This window comes from Anabrus simplex, chromosome 1 (genome assembly GCF_040414725.1).
Source record: "Anabrus simplex isolate iqAnaSimp1 chromosome 1, ASM4041472v1, whole genome shotgun sequence".
NCBI classification, from domain to species: Eukaryota; Metazoa; Arthropoda; class Insecta; order Orthoptera; family Tettigoniidae; genus Anabrus; species Anabrus simplex.
This window is the reverse complement of record NC_090265.1, coordinates 814,883,139-814,908,856: the sequence shown is the minus strand read 5'-3', so window position 1 is coordinate 814,908,856 and position 25,718 is coordinate 814,883,139. Positions and strand designations below refer to the sequence as shown.

At 40.2% G+C, this 25,718-nt stretch overlaps 1 protein-coding gene across 4 annotated transcripts in view; it reads right to left on the bottom strand.

The window, feature by feature from the left end:
• The window catches only part of Pde11 (Phosphodiesterase 11), a 703,554-nt gene that overhangs the window by 64,828 nt on the left and 613,008 nt on the right, over positions 1 to 25,718 (bottom strand). For 2 of the 4 annotated variants that reach the window (XR_010858547.2, XM_067136341.2), the window contains exons 3-5: positions 23,359 to 23,475; positions 20,410 to 20,584; positions 2,483 to 2,855 (exon numbers count right to left, since the gene is read on the bottom strand). Coding sequence is in view for 3 of the 4 variants with exons in the window: in XM_067136341.2 (XP_066992442.1) it covers positions 2,483 to 2,855; positions 20,410 to 20,584; positions 23,359 to 23,475 (665 nt within the window). In the remaining variant the exon portion in view is untranslated. The remainder of the gene's footprint in view (positions 1 to 2,482; positions 2,856 to 20,409; positions 20,585 to 23,358; positions 23,476 to 25,718) is intronic. The other 2 variants (XM_067136343.2, XM_067136342.2) reach the window with 1 other exon arrangement.

The following is a 25,718-nucleotide window of genomic DNA, read 5'->3' as shown; positions in this document are numbered from 1 at the left end:
GGTTTGTATTTTTTAATCTTTTCTAGATTGACCTCCTCTGGCTGACTGTTATGGGGCTCAAATCTGACAGTCGGATCTAAGATGAATCCCTGAGAACTCTTGTCTTTAAAGGCTATGACGTCAATTCTCTGTGAACTCTCATTTATGGCCAGTCCATGTACCTCCTCATGTACACTGGATAACTTCTTTCTCCGTTCTTCGGCGATGAAGAATCTGACCCGGGGGTGCTGCGTGTTTCTTAGTAGCTCCCCGCTCTTACAGAATCCCAGGACCTGAGCAGGAGTTTCTTTCTCTCTGTGGCAATACCAACAGACATTGCTCTGGATTATTATTATCAGCAGAAGCAGCAGTTAGATTCCTAAATTAATCTTCCATCACAGGATATCACAACACTGGGAGATACAATCACACAGAGAAACAAAATAATTGAAAGAGAGAGCAACTTACTTGCCATATATTTTTTTTTTTTTTTTTGTTTTCATGGTTTTTTGTCCAAAATACTTTATTCTTGTATTTTAAGATGGTTTTCCCACAGTTACTAGCTGAAGATGACCCATAAAGGGTAGAAACATGTTGTAGTTTTAATATGACTATACCGGTGCACACCATTTAATTTTGCATTGAACAGGTGGACCACTAAAATTAAATTCTTATAAAGAATTTTGTCTGCTCTGTGGTGTAGTGGTTAACATGATTAGCTGCCACTCCCGGGGGCCCAGGTTCAATTCCCAACTCTGCCACGAAATTTGAAAAGTAGTGCAAGGACTGGAACGGGGTCCACTCAGCCTCGGGAGGTCAACTGAGTAGCCATCCTCGAAGTGGTTTTCCGTGGTCTCCCACTTCTCCTCCAGACAAATGCCGGGATGGTACCTAACTTAAGGCCACAGTCGCTTCCTTCCCTCTTCCTCGTCTATCCCTTCCACTCTTCCCATCCCCAACAGAAGGCCACTGTTCAGCATAGCAGGTGAAGCCGCCTGCGTAAGGTACTGGTCTTCCTACGCAGTTCTATCCACCAGACCCGAAGTTTCATGCTGCAGGACACTGCCATTGAGGCGGTAGAGGTGGGATCCCTCACTGAGTCCGAAGGAAAAACCAACCCTGGAGGGTAAATGGTTTTAGAAAGAAAAAAGTATTTTATTATAAAATTGTTGAATCAGAGTGGAATCAAATATGAGTTCATTACTTCTAATTGTTAGCTTGCCATAAACCTGAAATACTAATGAAAACTCATCCCACTTCAAGGTTGGGAAAGCACAGCATTGCTGATATCCTTAAAAGCATCACACAATGTCCAGTACACCTGTCCAAAGAAATGTTATGATAGAAAATTTATCTTTGAAGGGTAAGAAAAATGTCTGTATAATAAAAATCTTCCGAGCTCTTATGCCATGGTCTACTCCTCTCGTTTCTTCCATATGTCCCATACAGGAGAGCGTATCTACACAATGCCACAGAAGATGACTACCGCAGCAGTAGTCGAAACGTATGGAAGAAACGAGAGGAATGGACCATGGCATAATAGCCCGGAAGATTTTTATTATATTGACACCGGCCATGAAAGCCTTCATTCTTTAAAAATGTCTGTCTTTGAATAGGATGTTAATTTACAGTAGACAGGAGTTACATTTCATGAAATGTTCCAACAAAAAGAAGAATGATGTATTTATTCAAACAGTCTGTATTAATTTCAAAAAAAGCTAAAACAGATTTTTTTTTTTGCACTGATACAGATAGGTTTTATGGCGACGACTGGACATCAAAGGGCTAGGAGGTGGGAAGGAAGCAGCCGTGGCCTTAATTAAGGTACAGCCCCAACATTTGTCTGCTGTGAAAATGTGAAACCACAGAAAACCATCTTCCGGGCTGCCGACAAACCCACTATCTCCCGAATACTGGATACTGGCCACATTTAAGCGACTGCAGATACTGAGCTTGGTCTAAAACAATCAGCCAGTCAACATATTTGTAAGAATTTATTGAATGGTCATCAATTTATCACACCTTGGCTTTCAAACCCATGTATAATAGCTTGAGATCAATTGTAAATTGTTAGAAATTACACTTAATTTCCTTTTTGTTATACATTAAGAAGTAAATGAAGAAACCAAATGCACAATTAACACTGAAATAAGAAAATAAAGCAACAAAAAAGGCATCCAGAAGGAAATGGAGGACTTCTTATTTATTTGTTAACCCAGTTTTTAAAAATAGTTAAGCAAAATATCAAGCTTTGCCTTTTCCCACAAAATATGCCATGTTTGTTATTCAGTCACTTATAATTATTGCTCAAGCTGTATTGCTTCAGGAAACTTATTTCTACTGTAAGGTGCAATTGTTCAGATGGAAAATTTCTCTCATCCAAATAAGGCCACATTCAGAAAGATGCTTACTTATATCAAAGAAACCATGATATCAGCCAAGCACTCACAAATTTTATAGAACATTTTTTGTACAAATTCCATGAATAGACAAATAAACTTACGAGTTCGAAAATGAGCTCCTTTTCGTCGAGCTGCCGCAGTTCATGCCTGGACCGCCTCTGCGTCCGCCCTGCAGGACCACCAGGTACAACACTGCCACCAGTAGGAATACCTCCACCATCTCCAGAAAGGAAGGTTGGAGTACCATCAACTGTATTTACAATGGGCTTCAACAGACCACCTCGCTCAAATTCATGGGCAGAGATCTTGCGCACAGGAGTGGTAGCACCAGAGCCGCCCCGAGATGACGGCTGCTGCTGCTGTTGCTGCTGATGCTGAGGTGAAGCTTGTTCGGGATTGCTTGTCGAGTTGCAAGAACCGGTAGGCGTAGCATGCGACACGAGCCACGCGTCCACCACTTGGCGTGTTGCCTTCCTGTAATTCGACAGTCACATGGATGATACAGATTTTCATTCCCATAGGGAACCTGAAATATTTGTTCCGAATGAGTAAATTTATAATACCAATAATATATTTGTATTAGTTACATGGATTTTATTAATTACTAATCAGGTAAACAGTATATAATTATTCTAATATTTAGTAGCAAGTAATGTAGTTAAGTTTTTTAGGTATTAAGCTCTCAACATTTTTAAAAATGAGAATATTTGGAATTAACAGAATGCAATAAATATACTGGGTTGTTACAGAAGTGTTATAGGGATTAGTATATATTTTTAAATTTTTTTTTTTACAAGTTGCTTTACGTTGCACTGACACAGATAGGTCTTATGGCAAAGATGGGATAGGAAAGGGCTAGGAGTGAGAAGGAAGCAACTGTGGCCTATATTATGGTACAGCCTCAGCATTTGCCTGGTGTGAAAGTGAGAAACCATGGAAAACCATCTGCAGGATTAAGTTCTTTACTAAGCTCTGAACATTAAAAAATGGTAATATTTGGGCAACAAACAGTATGCAATAAACATACTGGGTTACTACAGAAGTGTTATATGGATTAGTATTTATTTTTACATCAAGTTGCTTTACGTTGCACTGACACAGATAGGTCTTATGGCGAAGATGGGATAGGGAAGGGCTAGGAGTGGGAAGGAAACAGCTGTGGCCTAAATTATAGTACAGTCTCAGAATTCGCCTGGTGTGAAAATGTGAAACCACGGAAAGCCATCTTCAGGACTGCTGACAGTGGTGTTCGAACCCGGTATCTGCCGAATGCAAGTTCACAGCTGTGCGCCCCTCACTACACAGCCAACTTGCTCGGTGGATTACTATTTATTCCCAGTAGCCTATTCATAGAGTTTACTAATATGTAACAAATACTTTGGTACGTCCTCCACAGAACAACATAAGTATTTGCCAAGTATTAGTAAACTCTAATTACATTCCTAATTTTGACATAACATATAGTATATACAGTTTAGTAAGATAATGCCAGTTTTTGGCTTATTACAAGAAGTCCATAGAGTTTGGATATAAATTGGTGCCAATGAGATAACCAGAAACTTGTTTATCATTTGTCTTCATTGACTTCAATGAAAATCCATGTTCAGGAAGACCATTGGCCTTTAATGAAGACGAGTTCAATGAGTCCATTCATAATGACCAATAAAAGTGTACTGCAACCAAAAGGCCAAAGAAAGGTACTGGTAATAACATCTACAGAACACTTATTACATCTTACTATAATGTGTTAATGACATTGTTCTTTTTGCGCACATTCATAGGTGTTATCTGTCACCTTCTTGATTACACAGCTCACATAAACAATTTTCGCTAGGATTGTGATACTATTTGGTTGCACATATTTTGTGATGAAAGGCATGGATGGTGTATCGGGTCATGACGTGTCTGAGTCCCTGATTTTCCTTCATCCAGTTTATCTCTAACATGGTGCTTCTAGTATAAAAGTCTATGTCTATCTCTTCACTCTTAGCCACTCTTCTCTCCTGATGTTTTGCATATTTTTCAGCAGATGGCAGGAACAATTGGTTCCTCAGATCCTCAACATAGAAGGTCTCCTTTGTTAGTGTGTAAACCATTCTTGAAGGTGCTGATTTGCCCACTCTCAGTGCATTTTTAAGGAAGCGTGCTTTAACACCTTCTATTTTTGCGAAGTCTCTAAGTTTAAGACGTTCTCAGATAAGTTCTAATCCATAAGATACTGTAGGGAATTTGGTGGTGTTAAAAAGTCTCATAGCTGTAGCTAAGAACAGAGCTGGAGGTTCCTTATGGCTGAAATTGCTCTTTTACCTGCTGTGGTTCTTTCTTGGATATACAGTCCCTGGCCAAATTAATATGACCACCTAAGGAAATCTAGGAAAATAAACTTTAAATTGCCTTTATGTATTTCATTCATGTTTTATTTATCTTAATTGTGTGAAATGAGACTATACTTATACATATACACACAGAATATTACAACTAATCACAAAACTCAGATTTGAACCCTCATTTAATTGTCAATACTAGTAATTTGTCAGTCCTCCTTTTACTGCAATAACGGTCTGCACTCTGCGAGGCATGCTATCTATGCATCGTAAGCTCATATCCTTCATTTGCTGGTTGTGGTTCCAGTGGAATATGATCCATTCAGGTAAATGTATCCTCGCAGTGACATTGTCTTTTGCCACTTTCCTCTTTAACAGTTCCCATACATTCTCATTTGGATTGAGGTCGGGAGAATTACCTGGCCAGTCCAACAGAGAAACTTCCTTTTCTTTCAAGAATCTTTTGACAGTCTTTGCCGTATGGCAGGGTGCACTATCTTGCATAAATATTTTCTTTTCATCTCCTTTGAACCAATCCCGGAGTTGTGGAAGAAGTCGAGTTTGCAGAACATTGATGTACTGTTGTTGTTTTATCGTACCTTCAACGATGTACAACCTACCCAAACCTCTGCCACTAATCACTGACCATATCGTCACCGAAGTTGGATGTTTGATAGTCTTTATCACACAATCTTCATTGAATTTTTCCGATGGCCTTCTCTTAATAAACTGAGCCTTGTTCATTAAAATCTGGAAGGTGCTTTCATCACTGAAGCACACCTGAAACTCAAAAGCACCTTGTAAAATTTAAAAACTATGGAAAATTTTCAAACCAAATGAAGAGTTGGAAAACATACTGATCTCCAGTCTTCTACAGTGAAGTGTTTGTGCGCCTTAGCCTATTCCAACCATTGCTTCATCATCCTTAGATTAAGTATTGGCATGCGAGCAGGTCTGCCGCTTTTGTAGCCCAAGTTTGCCAGTCTCCGTCGAACTGTTCTGGTAGACAATGGAAATCCTGCATCGTTTAATTTCCTTCTTATGTTGCTGTTCGTTCTATTATTATTTTTCTCAACAATCGTTCACCGCGAGGTGACAGCACCTTTTTTCTGCCACATTTGCCCTTACGATTCGATGCCAGTGTGTTCTTTTGACGAAACCTACGACTGATATTAGCCACTGAAGTTTTTGAAACTCCAACTTTTTTTGCTATTTCTCGCTGTGAAAGATTAGTTTCAATGAAAAGACCTTGAATCATTCCCCTTTTGTTGGGTGACAGGTCCTCTTCTAAGTCCATTTCTGAAAACATAACGATTTGAGGTTATAATTGGAAAATGTTGTTAATTTTCTCCCAAAGGAGCATAAACTTATCGTGAACGGACGTGAAATATATGTACATGCAAGCAGAAATGAAAATAATTGATTAGGTTTAACTTACCATTAGAATTTTACCTTTAAAAAGCAACTTGTGTGCAGAGAAAATGAATACAAGAGCGACACGCATTTCCCTCCATAAATATAAATTGGCACCAACATGTAAACAGTGTGACCAACATACAATATTTTTCACAATTATCCCACTTAAATGTTTCCTTGATATATAAATGCACTTACAGTCTTCCTACAAACACTTTCCAGTGTCGAAAATGGTTAAAAAAATCCATAAAGAGAGAAAATATCAGGTGGTCATATTAATTTGGCCAGGGACTGTAGTATCTAAATGACAGTGTAGTAGTTTGCAGGGTAATTCCAAGATATTTAAAGTGGTTGACGATTTTCAGCGGCTCTCCATTGAGAGTAAAAGAATCTCTACCTGAGATTTTTCCTCCCTTTTGAAATGTCATTTGGACTGTCTTTTCCAAATTTATTGTCAGGCAATTTTTTTAACCACTTCTCCAACTCTATTAAAGCACCCTATAGGTCTTTTCTATTGGGTGACCCCAGCAACATGTCATCTGCATATACGTTTTGTATCCGCTGTGCTGTGAAGGTTGTCTGTAATATCAGCTGTAGTGATGTTAAACTATAGAGGGCTCATTGGATCCCCCTACAGGACTCCATTTGTTTGTTCGAAAGACTCAGATGTGTCGACTGTGTCTTCGATCTGCACAAAATTAACTGATAAGATGTTTTCTATTGCTCGAACAAGTGGATATGTTGATCCAATCATGTCTTTTATCTTTGTAATCAATATGTCATTAGCCGAGAATTAGGAAATATAATGACCATTGTGTGACATACATTCCAGGGGGGAGGGAGAGGAAAGCAGGTACCACATGATTTGAACAATAACAACAAACAACAGCATGTAACCATTTATGAACCTTTGCTTGACAGTTATTTGTTAGCTCAAGAACAGTATGGAACCTTCTTCTGAGTCTCTTGTTCTTGCTCCCTCTGATTTTTGCCATTTTCTGTTCTTTATCAAATGATATGCAAGAACACTCTTTTTATGATAGAAATGATCTTCAAATTTGGCTTGATGCAGGCGCAGCATCATACGATCTGAATTCTTCATGTTTTGTTTTGTTATTCTGTTTCTGGTGATCTGGCAACCTTACTTGGATCTACAAACGACAGAATATTCGGTTGAAAGCAAGAGAGCACAGCTTTTTCCAATAGATGGCTAAGAGTCGTCCATAAGGTTCTGTATGATTTGCATGCCTTGGAGTACGGCTAGCCTATCTGCGAGTATTAGAGGAGCTGTGTTGCAGAGACAGTAGCGTAGCCAGGATTTCAGTTTGGGGGGGGCCCATTCATCCAGAATTTTTTTTTATAGGTGTCCAAACTTCCAGAATTTAGGTGGTGTAGAATACCTAAAAAGATCCAGTAAGAGTGGCGGATTCGTGCGGATTCCGGAAGCGAATAGTATTTTTCTGCTTCTTTTTCTTCTTCCCCGATTTTCCCACACCTGTGGTGTCGTGGGTACGAAGTGTGTCGCACATGTGGATTTGGCCCTGTTTTACGGCCGGATGCCCTTCCCGACGCCAACCCTATATGGAGGGATGTAATCACTGTTGTGTCTTTCTTTGGTGGTTGGTAGAGTAGTATGTTGACTGAATATGAAGAGGAAAGTGTTGGGACAAACACCCAGTCCACGAACCAGAAGAATTAATCAAACGCGATTAAAATCCCCGACCCGGCCTGGAATCGAACCCGGGACCCTCTGAACCGAAGGCCTCAACACTGATCATTCAGCCAATGAGTTGGACTCCAGAAGCTAATATTAATATACCGGTACATTATATATAAAAATGCTTAATAAAAGTACATTCGTTAAAACTCCTGGGGTGTCTGGACTCCTTGGACGACCCCCCCCCCCCCAGGGTACCTATGTTACTCCCATCCAAATATAACTGCAGCATTTTATATATTCCGAGTACAAGTGAAATGAATGCAAGAATAAACAGTTTGAATAAAGATGCAATATGCTGGGTTAGAATAAATGCGGTAATGTTATTATAATAATGGTCATGTGATAAGCAATAAAGAAGTGACATTTTATACAAATAATACGGCAAAGAAAAAATACACACACGCGCGCGCGCGAATACAGGTTTCTCGCCTTTCTTGTCCATGGCTAGATGATGAAGCCAAGAGAATGATGGCCCACCGTGACTCGTTATTTCAACATTATAAACAAACCCTAGATGACACAGACTTCGAATCTTACCGCATCTTAAGAAATCGCAGAAAGCAGTTCATCAGAAATAAAAAATGTATATATCTCCGGAATTTAGCTAACAACTTACATTTTAATCGCGCATGGGACCAACTTAGAGCTCTAGGAATAGGAAAACATCAACAGAGACAGACAACTCCTGACATTCCACTTGACGAACTGAACGATTACACTACCTACCCCAATGAACTGCACCGACTCTCCGCCCTCCCCTCCAGCCAATCCGCCATTTACATTTCACAATGTCAGAGAAAATCAGGTTAAAAAGGCTTTGTACTCGATTGAATCAAAGACTACTTTTATACATAACATTATGGGTGCTGTCCTGCCTATACTGACGCACATACTGAACTACTGTTTACTAAACGGAACTTTCCCTCCCGTCTGGAAAACAGCCAATATTATACCGGTACCTAAGAGTTTAGACCCACAATCAACCTCTGACTATCGTCCTATGTCCATACTCCCTGCGCCTTTGAACGTTTAGTATACGAGCAAGTTCTGGAATACCTAAATAAAAATGCTCGTTTGGACCCCTTGCAATCTGGATTGAAGAAGAGTCACGGTACCGCGACAGCACTTTTGAAGGTTACTGAAGACATTAGAAACAAAGCAAAGTCATCTCCGTACAGGCCATGAAGGCCCTTGGAGGGTTGGAAGGTAAAGGCTTCCACTGTCCGTAACCTCGGCACTTGATGGGGTAGAGTGGTTAGCTCTACGCCCAGCCGCCTTTGCCCCCAGGAATTAACCTGTTACTCATTTTTGGTGTAGGCTGAGTGAACCTCAGGGCCATATGCACCTCCGGAAGTGGAAGACTCATTTCTTAAATGTTACGACTTCTTGACGGGGATTCGAACCCACGTCCTTCCGGGCGAGCCGATCACGCCTTTACCGCCTCGGCCAGGCAGCCCCTAGATATTAGAAACGCTATGTACAAACGACTGCTCACTATACTTATCCTTCTTGACTTCAGTAGCGTCTTTGACACTACAGTAATTTCGACTATGATAAAGAAAATGGAACTGCTAAATTACGACCTGGCCGCGCTTAAGGTTTTTAGTTCTTATTTGAGTAACCGTCAACAGCGTGTAGCAGTAAACGACAAAGCCTCTAAATGGAAAATGAAACTTAGTGTTACCCCACAGGGTAGTATTCCAAGGCCCCTAATTTTTTTGTATTTATATCAATGACACACCATCTGTGACACGAAATAACACACACCTATGCTTACTATCTTCAAATATATCGACACTGCAAGGCAAGATATTAGCAATCACCTCCGACGACTCAGTGTATATGCACAACGAAACTCTTTTATACTAAACTGCACAAAATATCAGGCAATCACAATTGGATCAGGAAAATTACTGTGCTGCTCAAACAATGTCGAGATCCCGCCTATCCTACTGAATGGTAGCATTATTCCCTACAATAAAACGGTTACAAATCTCGGCGTAATGATGAATGGAACAGTTGATTGGTCTGATCACACGAAAGAAATACGTAAAAAGATTTTTGGGGTTCTTTACCCTCTTAAACAGCAGAGGGATGTATTTCCATTTGAGCTACAGGCCAAACGAATACAGACACTCATTCTCCCTATTCTTGATTATTGTGATGTTGTTTTAGTTGACATGACGAGAGAATAAACACTTAAACGAGCACTGAATTCTTGCCTGCGATTTATTTACAATATCGGGTACGATGTTCATATCACCCCATACTATCAGGCTGTCTCATAGCTTATGTCTGATAAACGTCGGCAGCTACACACTTTAACGATGGTCTTTAGAGTGGTAGCTGAAAGTCAGCTACTGTATATTTCTTCTAAATTCATCTTTTTATCATCATTTCACAACTTAAATACACGTCCTAGATTCATTCTTTCTATTCCACTCCACCGCACAAATAAAATTAATAGATCATTTGTGGTGACTGTCGCCAGATTATGGAATACCCTACCAGCTCAGGTCAGAGAAAGTAACTTCTTTTTAATCACGATTTAAGGTCACCTGCCGCGACTACCTGCTGAGGAGAGCTGAGTGAATGGTTGAAGTATGAATGTGTGCGTGCCTGAGGATTAGTCATTTTAAGAGTTTTTAGTATTAATTAGTTTTAATATTAATTTAGTTAGTAATTTATTTAAATTTACTTTCAATTCTATTAATTTATGTAGTTTTAACTATTTTAAGTATCTCATTATTATATTTTTCCGATTAGTATGTGGTTAATTGTACGAGGGGCCCTGGAGCCCTAACTTCGCCACTGTACAGAAGGCACTAATAAATAAATAAATAAACAAACAAATAAATCATCATCATCATCTGTTTACCCTCCAGGTTCGGCTTTTCCCTCGGACTGAGCGAGGGATCCCACCTCTACCGCCTCAAGGGCAGTGTCCTGGAGCTTCAGACTCTTGGTCGGGGGATACAACTAGGGAGTATGACCAGTACCTCGCCCAGGCGGCCTTACCTGCTATAGTGAACAGGGGCCTAGTAGGGGGATGGGAAGATTGGAAGGGATAGGCAAGGATGAGGGAAGGAAGCGGCCGTGGCCTTAAGATAGGTACCATCCCGGCATTTACCTAGAGGTGAAGTGGGAAACCACGGAAAACCACTTCGAGGATGGCTGAGGTGGGAATCGAACCCGCCTCTACTCAGTTGACCTCCCGAGGCTGAGTGGACCCCGTTCCAGCCCTCGTACCACTTTTCAAATTTCGTGGCAGAGCCGGGAATCGAACCCGGACCTCCGGGGGTGGCAGCTAATCACGCTAACCACTACACCACAGAGGCGGCGATAACAAATAAATAAATACATAAATATAGAATGGAGCGTATGCATATAGATACGTATTTTGTTAGTTGTTAAAGAAAAATACACGTCATAACATATGCTAGGTAGAGTTTACCTTCTCCTATTAGTTTCCCTCGCGGTTAGGGCCACACAGTTGTGAGCTTGCATCCGGGAGATAGTAAATTCGAACCCCACTGACGGCAGCCCTGAAAATGGTTTCCCGTGGTTTCCCATTTTCACACCAAGCAAATTCTGGGGCTGTATCTTAATTGTTAAGGCCACGGCCGCTTCCTTCCCACTCCTACGCCTTTCTTATCCCACAGTCGCCATAAGACCTATCTGCGTCGGTGCGACGTAAAGCAAAAGCACCGTAGTATAAAGTCACAGTTTTGTGACGCTAATATTCGTATCTATAATTTTTATTAACGTGCCAGAAACCAACGACATGGAGCTGTTGCAATGTCAACACCGTTTTAAGGGCCACCGACCCAAGCCGGGATTTGAACCTGGAAACTTGGTCTCAGAATGACAGCGACTCAACCAACTGAGCCACATGAAAAGGAAGCGTTTGTGATTATTGTTGTAAATAGATGCAGTTAGTATTTTTACAATGGTTTTATGAGGAGCATTTATTAAGGCGTACGTTTTCCAACTGTCCTAAATGCACGAGGCCGGACAGAAGAACTAGCTGGAAGCTAAAGAGGCCTGCAGGGGTGTCGCTTCCTTCTCTGTTCACTTTTCTAAACCAAACTCCATGGTGTAACAGCCCCGAAGGGCCATCGCCTGCCAAGCGACCGCTGTTCAGCCCGGAGGCCTGCAGATTATGAGGTGTCGTGTGGTCAGCACGACGAATCCTCTCCGCCGTTATTCTAGGCTTTCTAGACCGGGGCCGCCATCTCACCATCAGATAGCTCCTCAATTATAAACACGTGGGCTGAGAGTACCTCGAACCAGGCCTCAGATCCAGGTAAAAATCCCTGACCTGGCCGGGAATCGAACCCGGGTCCTCCGGTAAGAGGCAGGCACGCTACCCCTACACCGCGGGGCCGGCTGGTTACTTTCAGGTCTTCTTATTTTAGAATTTGACTTAAGGCATCCTGCATTCGATTCCCGGCACTGACGGAGTTAAGAAATGCATGGGATGGGGAAGATAACGGGGCATGTTTGTGGTGGCAATAGAGTGGGACATAATCTCCCGCAATCGAAATATCTACGACCTGGAAGGTAGTCAGCTTCACGGTGTGTAGTACCAAAGTGGCTTCTTTTTATAAGAAGACAAATTCAATGAAGATTCTACTTCCTCACAAACGAAGAACGATATTATTAATTTTACGAACAGTTTCAATAATGCAGCCGGTTTATGTTAAGAGTACAGAAGCTATGATTGTACATGGTAACAATCAAAACCATCAGTATCTACTGAAGATCCGTCACCGCACTCGGTGTCCGGCTCCATGGCTAAATGGTTAGCGTGCTGGCCTTTGGTCACAGGGGTCGTTGGTTCGATTCCCGGCAGGGTCGGGAATTTTAACCACCAGTGGTTAATTTCGCTGACACTGGGCTGGGTGTGTGTGTTGTCTTAATCATCATTTCATCCTCATCATGACGCGCAGGTCGCCTACGGGAGTCAAATCAAAAGACCTGCACCTGGTGAGCCGAACATGTTTTCGGACACTCCCGGCACTAAAAACCATACGCCATTTCATTTTCACCGCAATCAGTAGGACAAGCTTTCTTTTCATATCCACCAGGCGAGTTGGCCGTGCGGTTAGGGGTGCACAGCTGTGTGCTTGCATCCGGGAGTAGTGGGTTCAAACCCCATTTTCGGCAGCCCTGAAGATGGTTCACCGTGATTTCCCATTTTCACACCAGGCAAACGCCGGGGGTGTAACTTAATTAAGGCCACGGCCGTTTCCTTTCCACTCTTAGCCCTTTCCTTTCCCATCGTCGCCATAAGACCTACGGTGCGACGTAAAGCAAATTCTAAATAAAAATTTAAAAAATATTTTCACAACCCCTTCCAAGGATAAGTTGTATCAACGCTACTGGCCTGGACTTACACCCCACCAACTGAAATTATGTTGTGGGTACGCCACTGCATCCACTCACCATTTAAGGTACAAGGTAAGCCAGAAGAATGGTTGGATACTCAAGATACACCACCGTAAATTATGGGATTATGGCTCAAAAGTATAAAGAAAGGTAAGGGACGGGATCTAGTGTTTTAAGTAGAATCCGTATCAATAGAACGCGACTTCCCATTTTTAAAATGTGTCATGCATCGACTGCGATTCAAGCCTGGGCCGTCCTGGTGAGAAGATAAAACCATTTGAACTAAGTTATCACGCCCGCCAATTACAAAATAGTTACCCGCACTTTTGATAGCGCCATTTGAGGTTCCAATCCGTTCCCGGGCATTTGACAAAATTATGGGCCTGCCTATCGAACTTAGGCACGAATCCGCGATTGTCTTGCTACTGTTAGAATTAAAAAAAAAACCATTTTCATAACTTACCAAGGATGCGCATAGTTCTAGCTTCTCAGCGACAAAACGGCCCCACTTCAAAAAATGAGGAACTAAGTGCAGATCACAATCCTTTCACAGTCTTCCCAACGCTGCAACTTAAACACAGCACATCTCTCAACCACGGCACAACCCGAGGATCCCTAGGACATTGTTGTTTCCGGGAACCGATGTGCAAAAGCTGACACGATGTTGTAAGCTTGCAGCTGTTTAAGGCCGAGGACCCCGTTTTCTCGGTGATCACGTTCTGGCCCCCTACTGAATAATCCCTTGCTAATTGCCCCTTTACTCATGTCTTGACATTTATGAACACACCGTTACATTCCCAATACTGAGGCCTCTACAGGGAAATATCCCCGCGCATCACAATCCTAAGTGTTTTCCTTTCATTCAAGCAGTACCAATATTGAGAATTACGTACGGCCCACTGAGCCTTGCTAGTAGATTCTTTGTCGCTACGTTAATTTAACATTTCGGCGTAAGTTTTTAAGTTGTTCGTACCGTACGTAAAACAACGGCTGATCCTCGCTCTAGTTTCAGGAAACATTTTGGGGGGGGCCCGGCCCCCCTGGGCCCCCCCCTTGGCTACGCCAGTGTGCAGAGACGTCCCAATTCTTGCAATTGTTGACACTTCCTCCCCAAGTACAGCTGTAAATCACACCATTTCTCCTTTTGGACTGTCACCCTCTTCGGGGCGACCTTATTTTGGTGGATGTGAAAGAAAAGAAAGGCCTTTATAATAATAATAATAATAATAATAATAATAATAATAATAATAATAATAATATTTATTTTACGTCCGCGGGGTTGGTGAATGGATGCACACACGCACTACCAACATAATTCAGCACGAGCCGAGGGTTACCATAATAGTCCACATTTATGCGGACATGTCCGTATTTTCGACGTTTAATATGTACAACCGCGTACGTTTTTACGATTTCTGCTAAAGTCCGCATTTTTATTTTTGGGAAGTAAGATTTTTGATTTTTGTTTTCATCTCGTATCGTCAACAAGTTATATTTTTATATAGATTACTGAATTACACCGCTTGTTAGTCGCCTTTAATGGTGAACCAATATATTTCATCAGGCGTGGAATTCTGGAACAGCCTCGGAATCGGCAAAAACTAATGGATAATGCAGGACATTATACTGGGTAGTAGTAGTAGTAGTAGTAGTAGTAGTAGTAGTAGTAGTAGTAGTAGTAGTAGTAGTAGTTATAACATTGATGTGTAGTTTGTGTCGCCAATGCATCCCATTATCCCAAATGTGTAATAATATTAACACGTCTAGTCCCAATGAAATTGCATCGGACTTCATCAACCTAATAAATGCTTCACGCACATAGTTACAAGTAGCTCCTAGGTGGCATGTAACTTAAGTTTACTTTTAGAATTCTCTAATTCCCATCACAGTGCAAGGGGAAGACGATGAGATGGATATCAAGATGTATGTGTGTGTATGTGTGTGAAGACTATGACGTAACTCTGTGTATTGTTCCTGGCTTCATGGCATATCATACGGCGACAAAAATGATTTATATGGAATGATTACAGAAAAAAAGTTTTTTCCTCACTGAAATTGGTTTTAGTGTCATATGTCCGTTTGACCTCCCGAGGCTGAGTGGATCCCGTTCTAACCCTCGTACCACACTTTAAATTTCGTGGCAGAGCCGGGAATCGAACTTGGTCCTCCGGGGGTGGCAGCTAATCACACTAACCACTACACCACAGAGGCGGACTATGAAGAATTATAATTTCAAAAAAAAACTCACAAAAGATGTTAACTTACTTATTGCTGATAAAAACAAATGTCAGTTCTCTGAAATAGTTTCAGCAGTGAATATTTTGTAAACAGTTGCCATTAAACATTTTCAGTGACTGAGCAAAAAATTTACGATGAAAAATAAGGCACATTATAATGAAAAATTTATAATAAAAAAGTAACTGGCAGTAACCAGTAACTATTCCTGTGTTTACTTATCACTTGAGTTTGGTTCAGGCTCGGCAACACAATTGCATGGAAAACCGACTACTACGAAACAAAATGCACTAAATCTTTATCTGAATGAAAAGAAATGTTTCTGTGCCTCTGAAAGAAGTAGAAATAACCAGACAATCCCTACATGAACAGTCGATTTTTTAAACAAATCCCTCTGCTAAAAGCATCTCGCATCAGCTAGGTCTAGCGGAAAAATTGCTACATAGGCACCACTGATTTGCCTTCACTCTAAAACTTCAGATGATTTGTGTTTCTACTTTCATGCAGTTTCCATGAAACGTTCTAGAAAAAAGAAAAGGAAATTTCCTTCGTCCTAACAAGATTGCTCTAAAGCAAGTTAACAAAACTATTCATGTCACCATCTAGTGTACAGAACATCAACTATGCAGAAGATCTATAACAACGCCGAAGTGGCCGGTCTCAAAATCTTTGTGACCTTTGTGGATTTTGCCGAAACACCCCTTCCTCCTCTCGCAGCGGCAAGTGACGGTAGGGTGCTGGCGAATAAGAGAGGAAGTCCACGACTAAAAAAATGTGACCTTTGCTATGTTGCCACGTTTCCTCCAACATAGGGGAAAGAAGCGCAACGTAGAAACGCTACAGAAAGCATCTTTTAAAGAAATATAACATAAATAAGTGTTCTTTTACATGCTTCAAGGATGGTACTTCGTAAAGCACGCGACCATGTGACCAAAGGGGAAAACCGCGCCAGCTTTAAAAACACTTTTTAAAAATCCTTTCGGTTTCTTTGTGATGGTTTTTAAATGTTCACGCTAACCCTTATTTATAAAGAAAATCGTGTGTATATTGTAAATAGCATCGGAACGGGACCGGTTAAAGGGTCCATTCACCCAACCTTCCAACCATGAATCCATTTTGTTCCTCTCCCTATCTTCGCAGGGAGCATTAACATGTCTGCTTTTGTGGTAGCCCGTACTGAAATTGTGTTGTAATTTTGGTTTAGTAGATGGGATTTCGTTAACAACAGTTGAAAGGAAATGGCATATGGTTTTTAGTGCCGGGAGTGTCCGAGGACAAGTTCGGCTCGCCAGATGCAAGTCTTTTGATTTGAATCCCGTAGGCGACCTGCGCGTCGTGATGAGGATGAAATGATGATGAGGACGACACATACACCCAGCCCCCCGTGTCAGCGAATTTAACCAATTATGGTTGAAATTCCCGACCCCACCGGAAATCGAACCCGGGACTCCTGTGACCGAAGGGCAGCACGCTACCCATTTATCCATGGAGCCTGACGTTAACAACATTTACTTACTTTAAACGCTGAAAATGCCGAATTAGTCTGTTTCCAGTAGGTTTGTATGTTATCTGCCCTGAGGAAACCTATGCCATTAAGATAATTGTTAATAAAAAGTACGTTAGTGACTAACAATATAGTTTATGATACTAAATTACCGGTGGAAAATATATGTATTAAAGTGGCTGTCTTTTACGATGAATACATTAAGTTAAATAGACCTGAAAAAAACTTGTTTGGTTTGGACAGGGGGAGGGGCGCGGCGATCACAATGAGTATTGCAGAAATCCTAAAAATTCTTAAACTGGCCTTGGTTCCACATTTCTGTTGTTAGAATTGTGGTTAATAATACATTCTAAACCTATAACACTGTAAATAAAAATATGGTCAGTGGGACGTAAAACCAATAACATTATTAGAACTAAGATCCGGTTTCATCAACGTGGGTTAAACCATAATGCTGTGTTAGACAGTTTTTTTTTTATTCTGAATTAGATTGTTTATTCTGTTTCTTTTAGGGGGGTTAGTTTTAACTCAACAATAAAGTTGGAGTTAACTTCTTCCTTTCAATCAATTTCAATTCAATAAATTCAATGAATAGTGGTCTGTATTTAGGTCAGTCGGCCAGGTGGCAGATTCCCTACCTGTTGTTTTCCTAGCCTTTTTCGTAAATTATTGCAAAGAATCTGGAAATTTATTGAACATCTCCCTTAGTAAGTTATTCCAATCCGTAACTTCCATACCTATAAACGGATATTTGCCCCAATCTGTTTTTTTGAATTCCAACTATATCTTTAATTGTGATCTTTCCTACTTTTAAAAACACCACTCAAAATTATTCGTCTATTAATGTCATTCCATGCCATCTCTCCACTTACAACTCGGAACTTACCACTTAGTCGAGCAGCTCGTCTCCTTTCTCCCAAGTCTTCCCAGCCCAAACTTTGAAACATTTTAGTAACGCTACTTTTTTCTTGTGTCGGAAATCACCCAGAACAAATCGAGCTGTTTTTCTTTTCTATTTCTCGAATCAAGTAATCCTGGCGAGGGTCCCATACACTGGAACCATACTTTAGTTGGGGTCTTACCAGAGACTTATATGCCCTCTTCTTTACATCCTTACTACAATCCCTAAATATTCTCATAATCATGTGCAGAGATCTGTACCCTTTATTTACAATCCCATTTGTGTTACTACGTCAATGAAGATATTTTCTTATATTAATACCCAAGTACTTACAGTCATCAGCGCCCATATGACAGTTTGTAGGGGGGGACGGGGAGGGGGGCAGATCCAGGCGAATGTAGTATTTTTAATATTTGGGGAGATAAATGGCGACTTTTATTCTGTGGTAGAATAACCCACAGTGTTCCCTGCCTGTTGGTGGGGAACGGTACTACCGCTTTTACGTAATACTGACTTTCAAATAATTTTCTTGAAAGGAAAACACCTGACTAGACTAGATTTTTGCCTTTCCCTGAGAGCTAGAGGAGGTCCGCGGCCCCACCTTGCCCTCGGGTATGGGCGCCCTTGCTTACAGTGATCCCCATAAGGAACTTTCACCCCATCAACGCAGTAATTAAAAGTGAGATGTCTTTTCCTATTAGTGAAACTTACAACTTGACTTTCGCCTAGGTTAAACTGTTAAGTCAAGGCTAAAAGCAAAATGGCTGTTAGGCCTAGATGCAGAGTTGTTTTTAGATTTGTTCAATGGTGTTGCTAAGAGAAATAGGCTTATGAGGAACAATTTTCAACATTTGTCGGAGAAAACATTTCTGAAGAGGTATAGCGTGTCAAAGAAACCGTCGTCAGTAAGATCATCGATGAAATTCGCGAAAGGTTACAATACACAACAGACGGTATTGATTGCATTAAGATTTTACGCCAAGGGGTCGTTTCATATTATGGTCGGAGATAACGTTGGAGTATCAAAGACTACCGACAGCAGAACGGTCTCTTGAAGTTTTGCAGCTGTAGCATTATTATTTTTGTAGAACTGTTTAAGTTGCTTGCTAGTTCTCACTGTTATTCAATTCCCCTGTAATTTCTTCCCGAGTATCCTCTTTTACTTTCAATCTCAAACTGTCAGTCTTCTTGCAATCTACATAATGCGTTGATACCTAGTGATATGTTTTCTAAAGCATTAAAAATGTGTGCCTCTTCTGAATCTCTTACATTTTTTCGAGTACTGTTATCAGTTCTATTAAGAAAGAAGTATTCAAACTACCATGGAAATCTGGAAGACAACAAAATACCGTGGGAAGAAAAAAGAAACAAAAGAATCGTGCAAGACGTGTGCTCATAACCTCTAATTTTCAGTCACAGCCTCCTTGATTGGTACGGTGTCTGTTTCCAGAGAGGATTAATACGTGTTAGTTAACCCTCTGCAGAACTATTTCGTCACAATGTTAACCCTCGCCGGAAACAGCTACCTTACCAATCAAGGAGGCTATGACTGAAAATTACAGGTTACGAACCGACGTAGGCAACGTTACGAACACACTTCTTGTGTGATTCCTTTGTTTCTTTCTTGCGCGGTACCGTGTTTTGTTTTCTTCCACAGTTCTGTGGCAGTCTGAAGTATTCTTTTGTAATAGGCCTGAGAGCAATGATAAAAACTGGAAGAGGTTCGGAAGAGAAACTGAAGCACAAATAAAACATCACTCTCGGAGTTAGTCACTACCAAATCATTATAGAATACAAGAAGACTGACAGTGTGAGATTAAAAGTAAAAGAGAGCCTACGGAAAGAAATTACAGGGTAATTTAATAGCATTACCCACTTGACAGTGTCAACTAGCAAACAATTTAAATAGTTCTACAAATATATTAATGCTATAGCTGCAGATACTTTATGCTGACGGTAGCTTTTGATACCCCAAAATTGCCTCCGATCATTACCATGTATAACACAGCCCTGTGACGTAAAATCTTAAAGCAACCATTATCTGCAGTGTAGAAAAGGGAGGTTGTTTCTGTTTGTTCTGTGTTTCTAACCTTTCGCGAATTTCATCGACGACCTTACTGATGCTTGTTTTCGACGTCAATACCTCTTCAGAAATTGTTCCTCGGATAAATTTTTGAAAACAGTTCCTCCTAAATAGATCCATTTCTGTCAGGAACACCATTCAGCGTTCCTAAATAAAGCAACTCTGCATCCAACGCATGATGATACAGCAGCCATTTGGCTTTATGCCTCGAGTTAACAGTTTAACCCAGGTGAAAGAAGAGGTTAACTTAACTCCGGTCTTAACCTACAGTTAAAACTAACCTTCGATGAAACAGAATGAATAGTCAAATTCATAGTTAAAACTATGTGAGGCAGGGTTGAGGTTTAACCCACGTTGATGAAAACGGGTCTAAATCTTCCACTGTCAGAGTACTAGAACAGACGGTAGTCAAATCTAGGATGGGCACATTCAAACATTAAGTTAATTAAATTACCGCAGGAAGTAATCTTGCACGAAGTCGGGATGTTCGTCCAGCCACGCCTCCATGCGTGCATACTCGGCATCATACCCATGGTACTTGTCTCCCGCCTCGCCGCTTGGTGGAGCCACTGAGCTAGGTGCCGTCTCGGCCGTCATCCTGGGCTCGTCCAACGTGCGCAGGTGCAGGCCTGAAACAAAAGGCCATTGTTAGCAAGAAAATTACATTAACACATACAGCTTGACCTTTTTATACTAGTGTAGTAATCGTCTATGTTCGTCAGGAAGGAAAATAGTAGGCTACAACTCACAAACAGTACACACCATTACATATTATTGTAATTAAACTAGCGTGAATGCATTAGTATATTTATATTCAAAACAATGACATTCTACTTCCTGTATATCACAAATAACATAAAAATAAAGTTGTAAAAGAGGCCAAAAACCCTCTCCCATTTCTTCCTTCTTCACATCCTTTTTCCCAGCTCCTTCCTCCAACACATCTCCCCTACCCTTGGCCAGAGAGAGGGCGTAACCCTCTAGGTGGCCCACTTCACCCCTTCACGATGAGAAATGAAAACATTCGTGATGATGATGATGATGATGATGATGAATGCATTGCAAATGAATTCATTACTGAATGTTGGTCTTTATGTGAGTTGGCGACTGTAAAAATGCATGTTTTCATTCAAGGCTAAAAATCAATTCAATAGCAGGGAAAGTTTCTAATGACTAAGGTAATATTTCAAACAAATGGCTTTAGAATATAAATCCCAATTTTTTCAAAACAGTATGTGAAAAGTGTTACACAGTTGAATAATCAAGAATAATGAATTATTAATACACTTGTAAAATAACAGCAAATCAGTAATTATTCTCATGCGTTAAATATACCCTATCTTTCTGTACAAAATGAGAAGTTATTTCTTCGTGAAGTACAGTAACAATAACCATCATATTTAGTAGATTTCAGGAAGAAGCGTAATTCTCAACAAAATAACGAACATATTCGTTATGAAAACTGGCGGTACTAATGAGTTGGGTCAATATACCAGAACCATGGTATTTATGCATCGAAAGTTACAAATTCGTATCTGTTACTTTGAATTCATATGTACGGCTACTTGGAGAGCTATGTCAAAAATATTGGACTATATTCCGCAGATTCACAGAAGCATGAAAGAATAAAATTACGAGGGTTAATTATAATGTTAATTTTAAATAAGAGTCGGTACTAGAATATATTCAGAAGGTGAAGGCACCATACAGCAAAATTAAGAATTGAAAACATACAAATGCCTCTTCAAATAATGTGATCGAAAATTCAGAGATGCTGTAAATCTCCAAATAGTTCGTTTCACAAACTGAACAAAGCAAAGGAAAACAACAATAAACTACCATGGGCTAAACTTTCTATAACAAAGTAAAGGTGTACAGTGTATGTGTGTTCTGCAATGGCTTTAATCTCTGTCAGCCCGCTGTGGATGGGGACGGTAGAACATATCCACGGTGCCCCGCGCCTGACATGAAAGGCGACTTCAAGTGGCACCACGGGCTCTCAACTTGTGAGCGTGGGTTAGCGACCATGGTTCTCCTAGCGGAGCGTGGTGTTTCTTCCACTTACTTGTGTGTGGATCCTCATTTCCATCTTTCCTGTCCTAAACCTCTTGGTCAACTCGTGTTCTCTTCCAAGTCCGACAGTATTACGTTTGCGAGGCCTAGGAAGTCTTGCATTTTAACACCCTTCTTGGTACTACTACTTTTTTTTTTTGCGCCTCAGCTTGCCCAGTTGTACTTCCTATTAACACAATGATAACAACCACCACCACCACATCTTTCTCTTCGTCTCCCAAGGAAGCATTCCAGACTATGTGGAAACTAAATTATCAATATATTCAATTATGATTGAGAACTTACAATCATTCAAATACTCGACTGCATTTAGTAAGGAATTGGAGGAGCCACATCACAAAAATTGGCCGTGGCCAAGTACTGAACCACTCAATTTTAGCTTCTAAATCTTACCACAGAACATGTCTTAACATAAAAGTGGATTTTTCAAAGGAACAAAATTAATACAAGACGTTTACAGAGAAGAGGTATACCACTTCGAGACAGATTACACGGGCTACTGTTAGTTAATGAACGACGATTAATTTCACAGAAAGAAGCTTAACGATGTTTGTTCAATTATCAGCAGTCTCGCTAACTGTGGACTCATCCAGCCTCTTAACAACACAGTAATATGTCATCAAGAGTATATATTTCCACACCATACGTAAAATATATATTTAAAAAATTATGGATTACACAAGCCGTGGTTTTCTTTTCCAGTCCTTTTTTTATAATACAGCTGATAGTAAGCTAAATACACTCAGTAAAATCTGTCAGAGTGGCTTCAAAACTCTAAACAAAAATACTTAGAAACTGTTGATTGTTTCATGAAGTTATACTCTAAAATCAATTAAATGTAATTTACGACGGTGTTTATGCGAACGAAATAGTAATTTTTTTTCTATAAATCTTCATAAGAATATATTACTACTGAAAACTGAGTCATGGATAGATGCAGTTTCAAAGCACGAACATTCAAATGGGCCTGTCTTCATCAAGTAACAGAATATCGCAGTATTCTCCCATATATACGGGCTCTAGAGGACCAATAAATCGTAACCAATGATAGGTTAAAATTGTATCATTATTTACAAGCATGCAGAACAGAATTTCGTCCTTATTTTAACTTTTAGTCTGTTTTCTCTTGACACAATAATCTTTCACAAATAGTCACATATTAAAAGAACATAAGAAGAATGATAATCAACTGCATGCAATTATAACTTCATCACGTGCTACAAAGATTGCATTTCGCCTCAACCAAGAATTCCCAGCTTGGCAACAGAGGATTGCAAACTGTAGGGAGAGGGCGTATCTTTTGTCTATATCAATCCACAGGTTGACTTACTTTCCACGAATCCATTAATTTTCTCCGCTGGGCATGTATCCGAACCACAACATTCAGACCACTTGGATTTCCGATCCGGCAGGTCACCTTTAGATGTGCAATTTCTGATGGGGCATCCTGAAAGATAGTTATTCCGTAAGGGTATATATTTTGATACAAAATGGGCAACTGCAATTTTAATGAAACATTATATGGGTCTTCAAATGAACTCAAAAATTGTTCTAATAAGGAACATGCACTAACTCGACATCGTTTAAAATTCAGGAGATGCCTGAACTTTAAACTTGACGCTGTCGTTCATACTTAAGGTCAACATGAAGTGCCCAAATGAAGCGATTGAATACGGTATAATGATGAACGCATTACAAATGAATTCATTACTTAATGGTCTTTATGTGGGTTGGCGACTGTAAAAATGCATTTCATTCAAGGCTAACAATCAATTCAATAGCAGGGAAAGATTCTAATGATTAAGGTAATATTTCAAACAAATGGCGTATTTTTGTTATAAAAGTGCAAGAGGCACTCCTTTTGATATTATGTTCAGTGTCAGTCTGAAAGCTTGGTAACCAGAAGTTGCTAATACACATCAACCTAGCAAGCGATAGCTGGTGCTCCTATACCTTACCAGTCGCTGCTGGTAATGATTTGTGCGGCTGGATGGTGACATATCTATTCTGGCTAAATTTACAATTTCTTTGTCCCTATAATGCCATGTGTTGCATATTTGTTTTTGTTTTTTTTTTGCTAGGGGCTTTACGTCGCACCGACACAGATAGGTCTTATGGCGACGATGGGATAGGAAAGGCCTAGGAGTTGGAAGGAAGCGGCCGTGGCCTTAATTAAGGTACAGCCCCAGAATTTGCCTGGTGTGAAAATGGGAAACCACGGAAAACCATCTTCAGGGCTGCCGATAGTGGGATTCGAACCTACTATCTCCCGGATGCAAACTCACAGCCGCGCGCCTCTACGCGCACGGCCAACTCGCCCGGTGCATATTTGTTACGCACATTTTTAGTAGTAGTTACAGGACACCCAAGTCAAGAATTTTTATTCCTACTATCCTCCGATACACATTTTATCACAGAATCACGAGCAGCCTCTGGTGAAAAGTTTTCTTAATTTCACTTCATAGGTAATTTGTATCATTTCTTGATACCAGCCCACAATGCTATGAAAAATGTGAAGTAGATTAAAAACTGAATTTATTTCAGAACTGTTACACACAGCACAACAAGCTCGTAGATAATTAACAAGGTTTAACATAGACTGAAAGACGGTATTACTAATTTTTATGAGCTAAAAGTTTCATTATCACGTAGGTACTTCAATGTTTTCATGTCAGTGCTTTTGGGTTCAAGCTCAATTTTCCAACAATGAGATGAATATTCCTGTTTAGTGAGTTATGAACGAGTTTATTATTACGCAATTTATTGACTATTGTTACAAATATATTACATCGACGAATGAAGGAGTTGTAGAGTATAACAGGAACTCAAGAGAGCAAAATGAGATTATAGTAATAAATACACTTCAATATTTTAAAATATGCACTTAGCTTGGGCATTACAGGGTTATTTGTACAGTAGATAAGTATCGGACCCTAGATTTCAAACTGTTTAGTGCAGAAGTACATATTGTACGCGCACTTTTTAGTGATAGATTTTTGTACTGGGTTGAGGAGTAAGGAGGAAGCATGCCGGTTCCGGTAATACTGCCAACTGAATGGAAATTAAATCTGAACTGAATCGATAATATGATCGTTCTAAACCTTTATTATCTTACGCCAACAACTGCGTCACACACAATATATATATTACTATTTAACATTTCTCGATGCGAAACCTTTTCTTAGCATGAATTCTATAGTTTGGCTTTGCGTGTAAACAACAACAGTACGAGTACGTAAAGTGTACGCCAGATGTCGCACAGCAATCATAAGAGATTCTTAGTTTGTGTTTCAAAAGTTGCCAATACGAATCTCGAAGATAACCGAAGTCGACCGATTCAGCACTAGGGTGTAAATCTATCGCTAAAAAGTGCGCAGATAATAACTACGTTTGTGAAAAGCTAGAATATATTTGACAACCAATAGAATATTGAGGATACCATCGGCTACTTTGAGTTCTAAATATGCACGCAATAAGCTGTGTATAGTTCACGCAGGTTTATTCTGAACATTACAACGAACATGTCAAAAATGTAAATTGAGAAAATGTCAATAGATCGTCTCAATGTTGTAACATACAACAACTGATTCAAATAAACCTCAGTGACTCGAAAGATTACTTAATCATTTAATCTGACTGACTCTTTCCGGTAGGAGTACGATCGTGCACAATGTCCAAGAAACACACCTA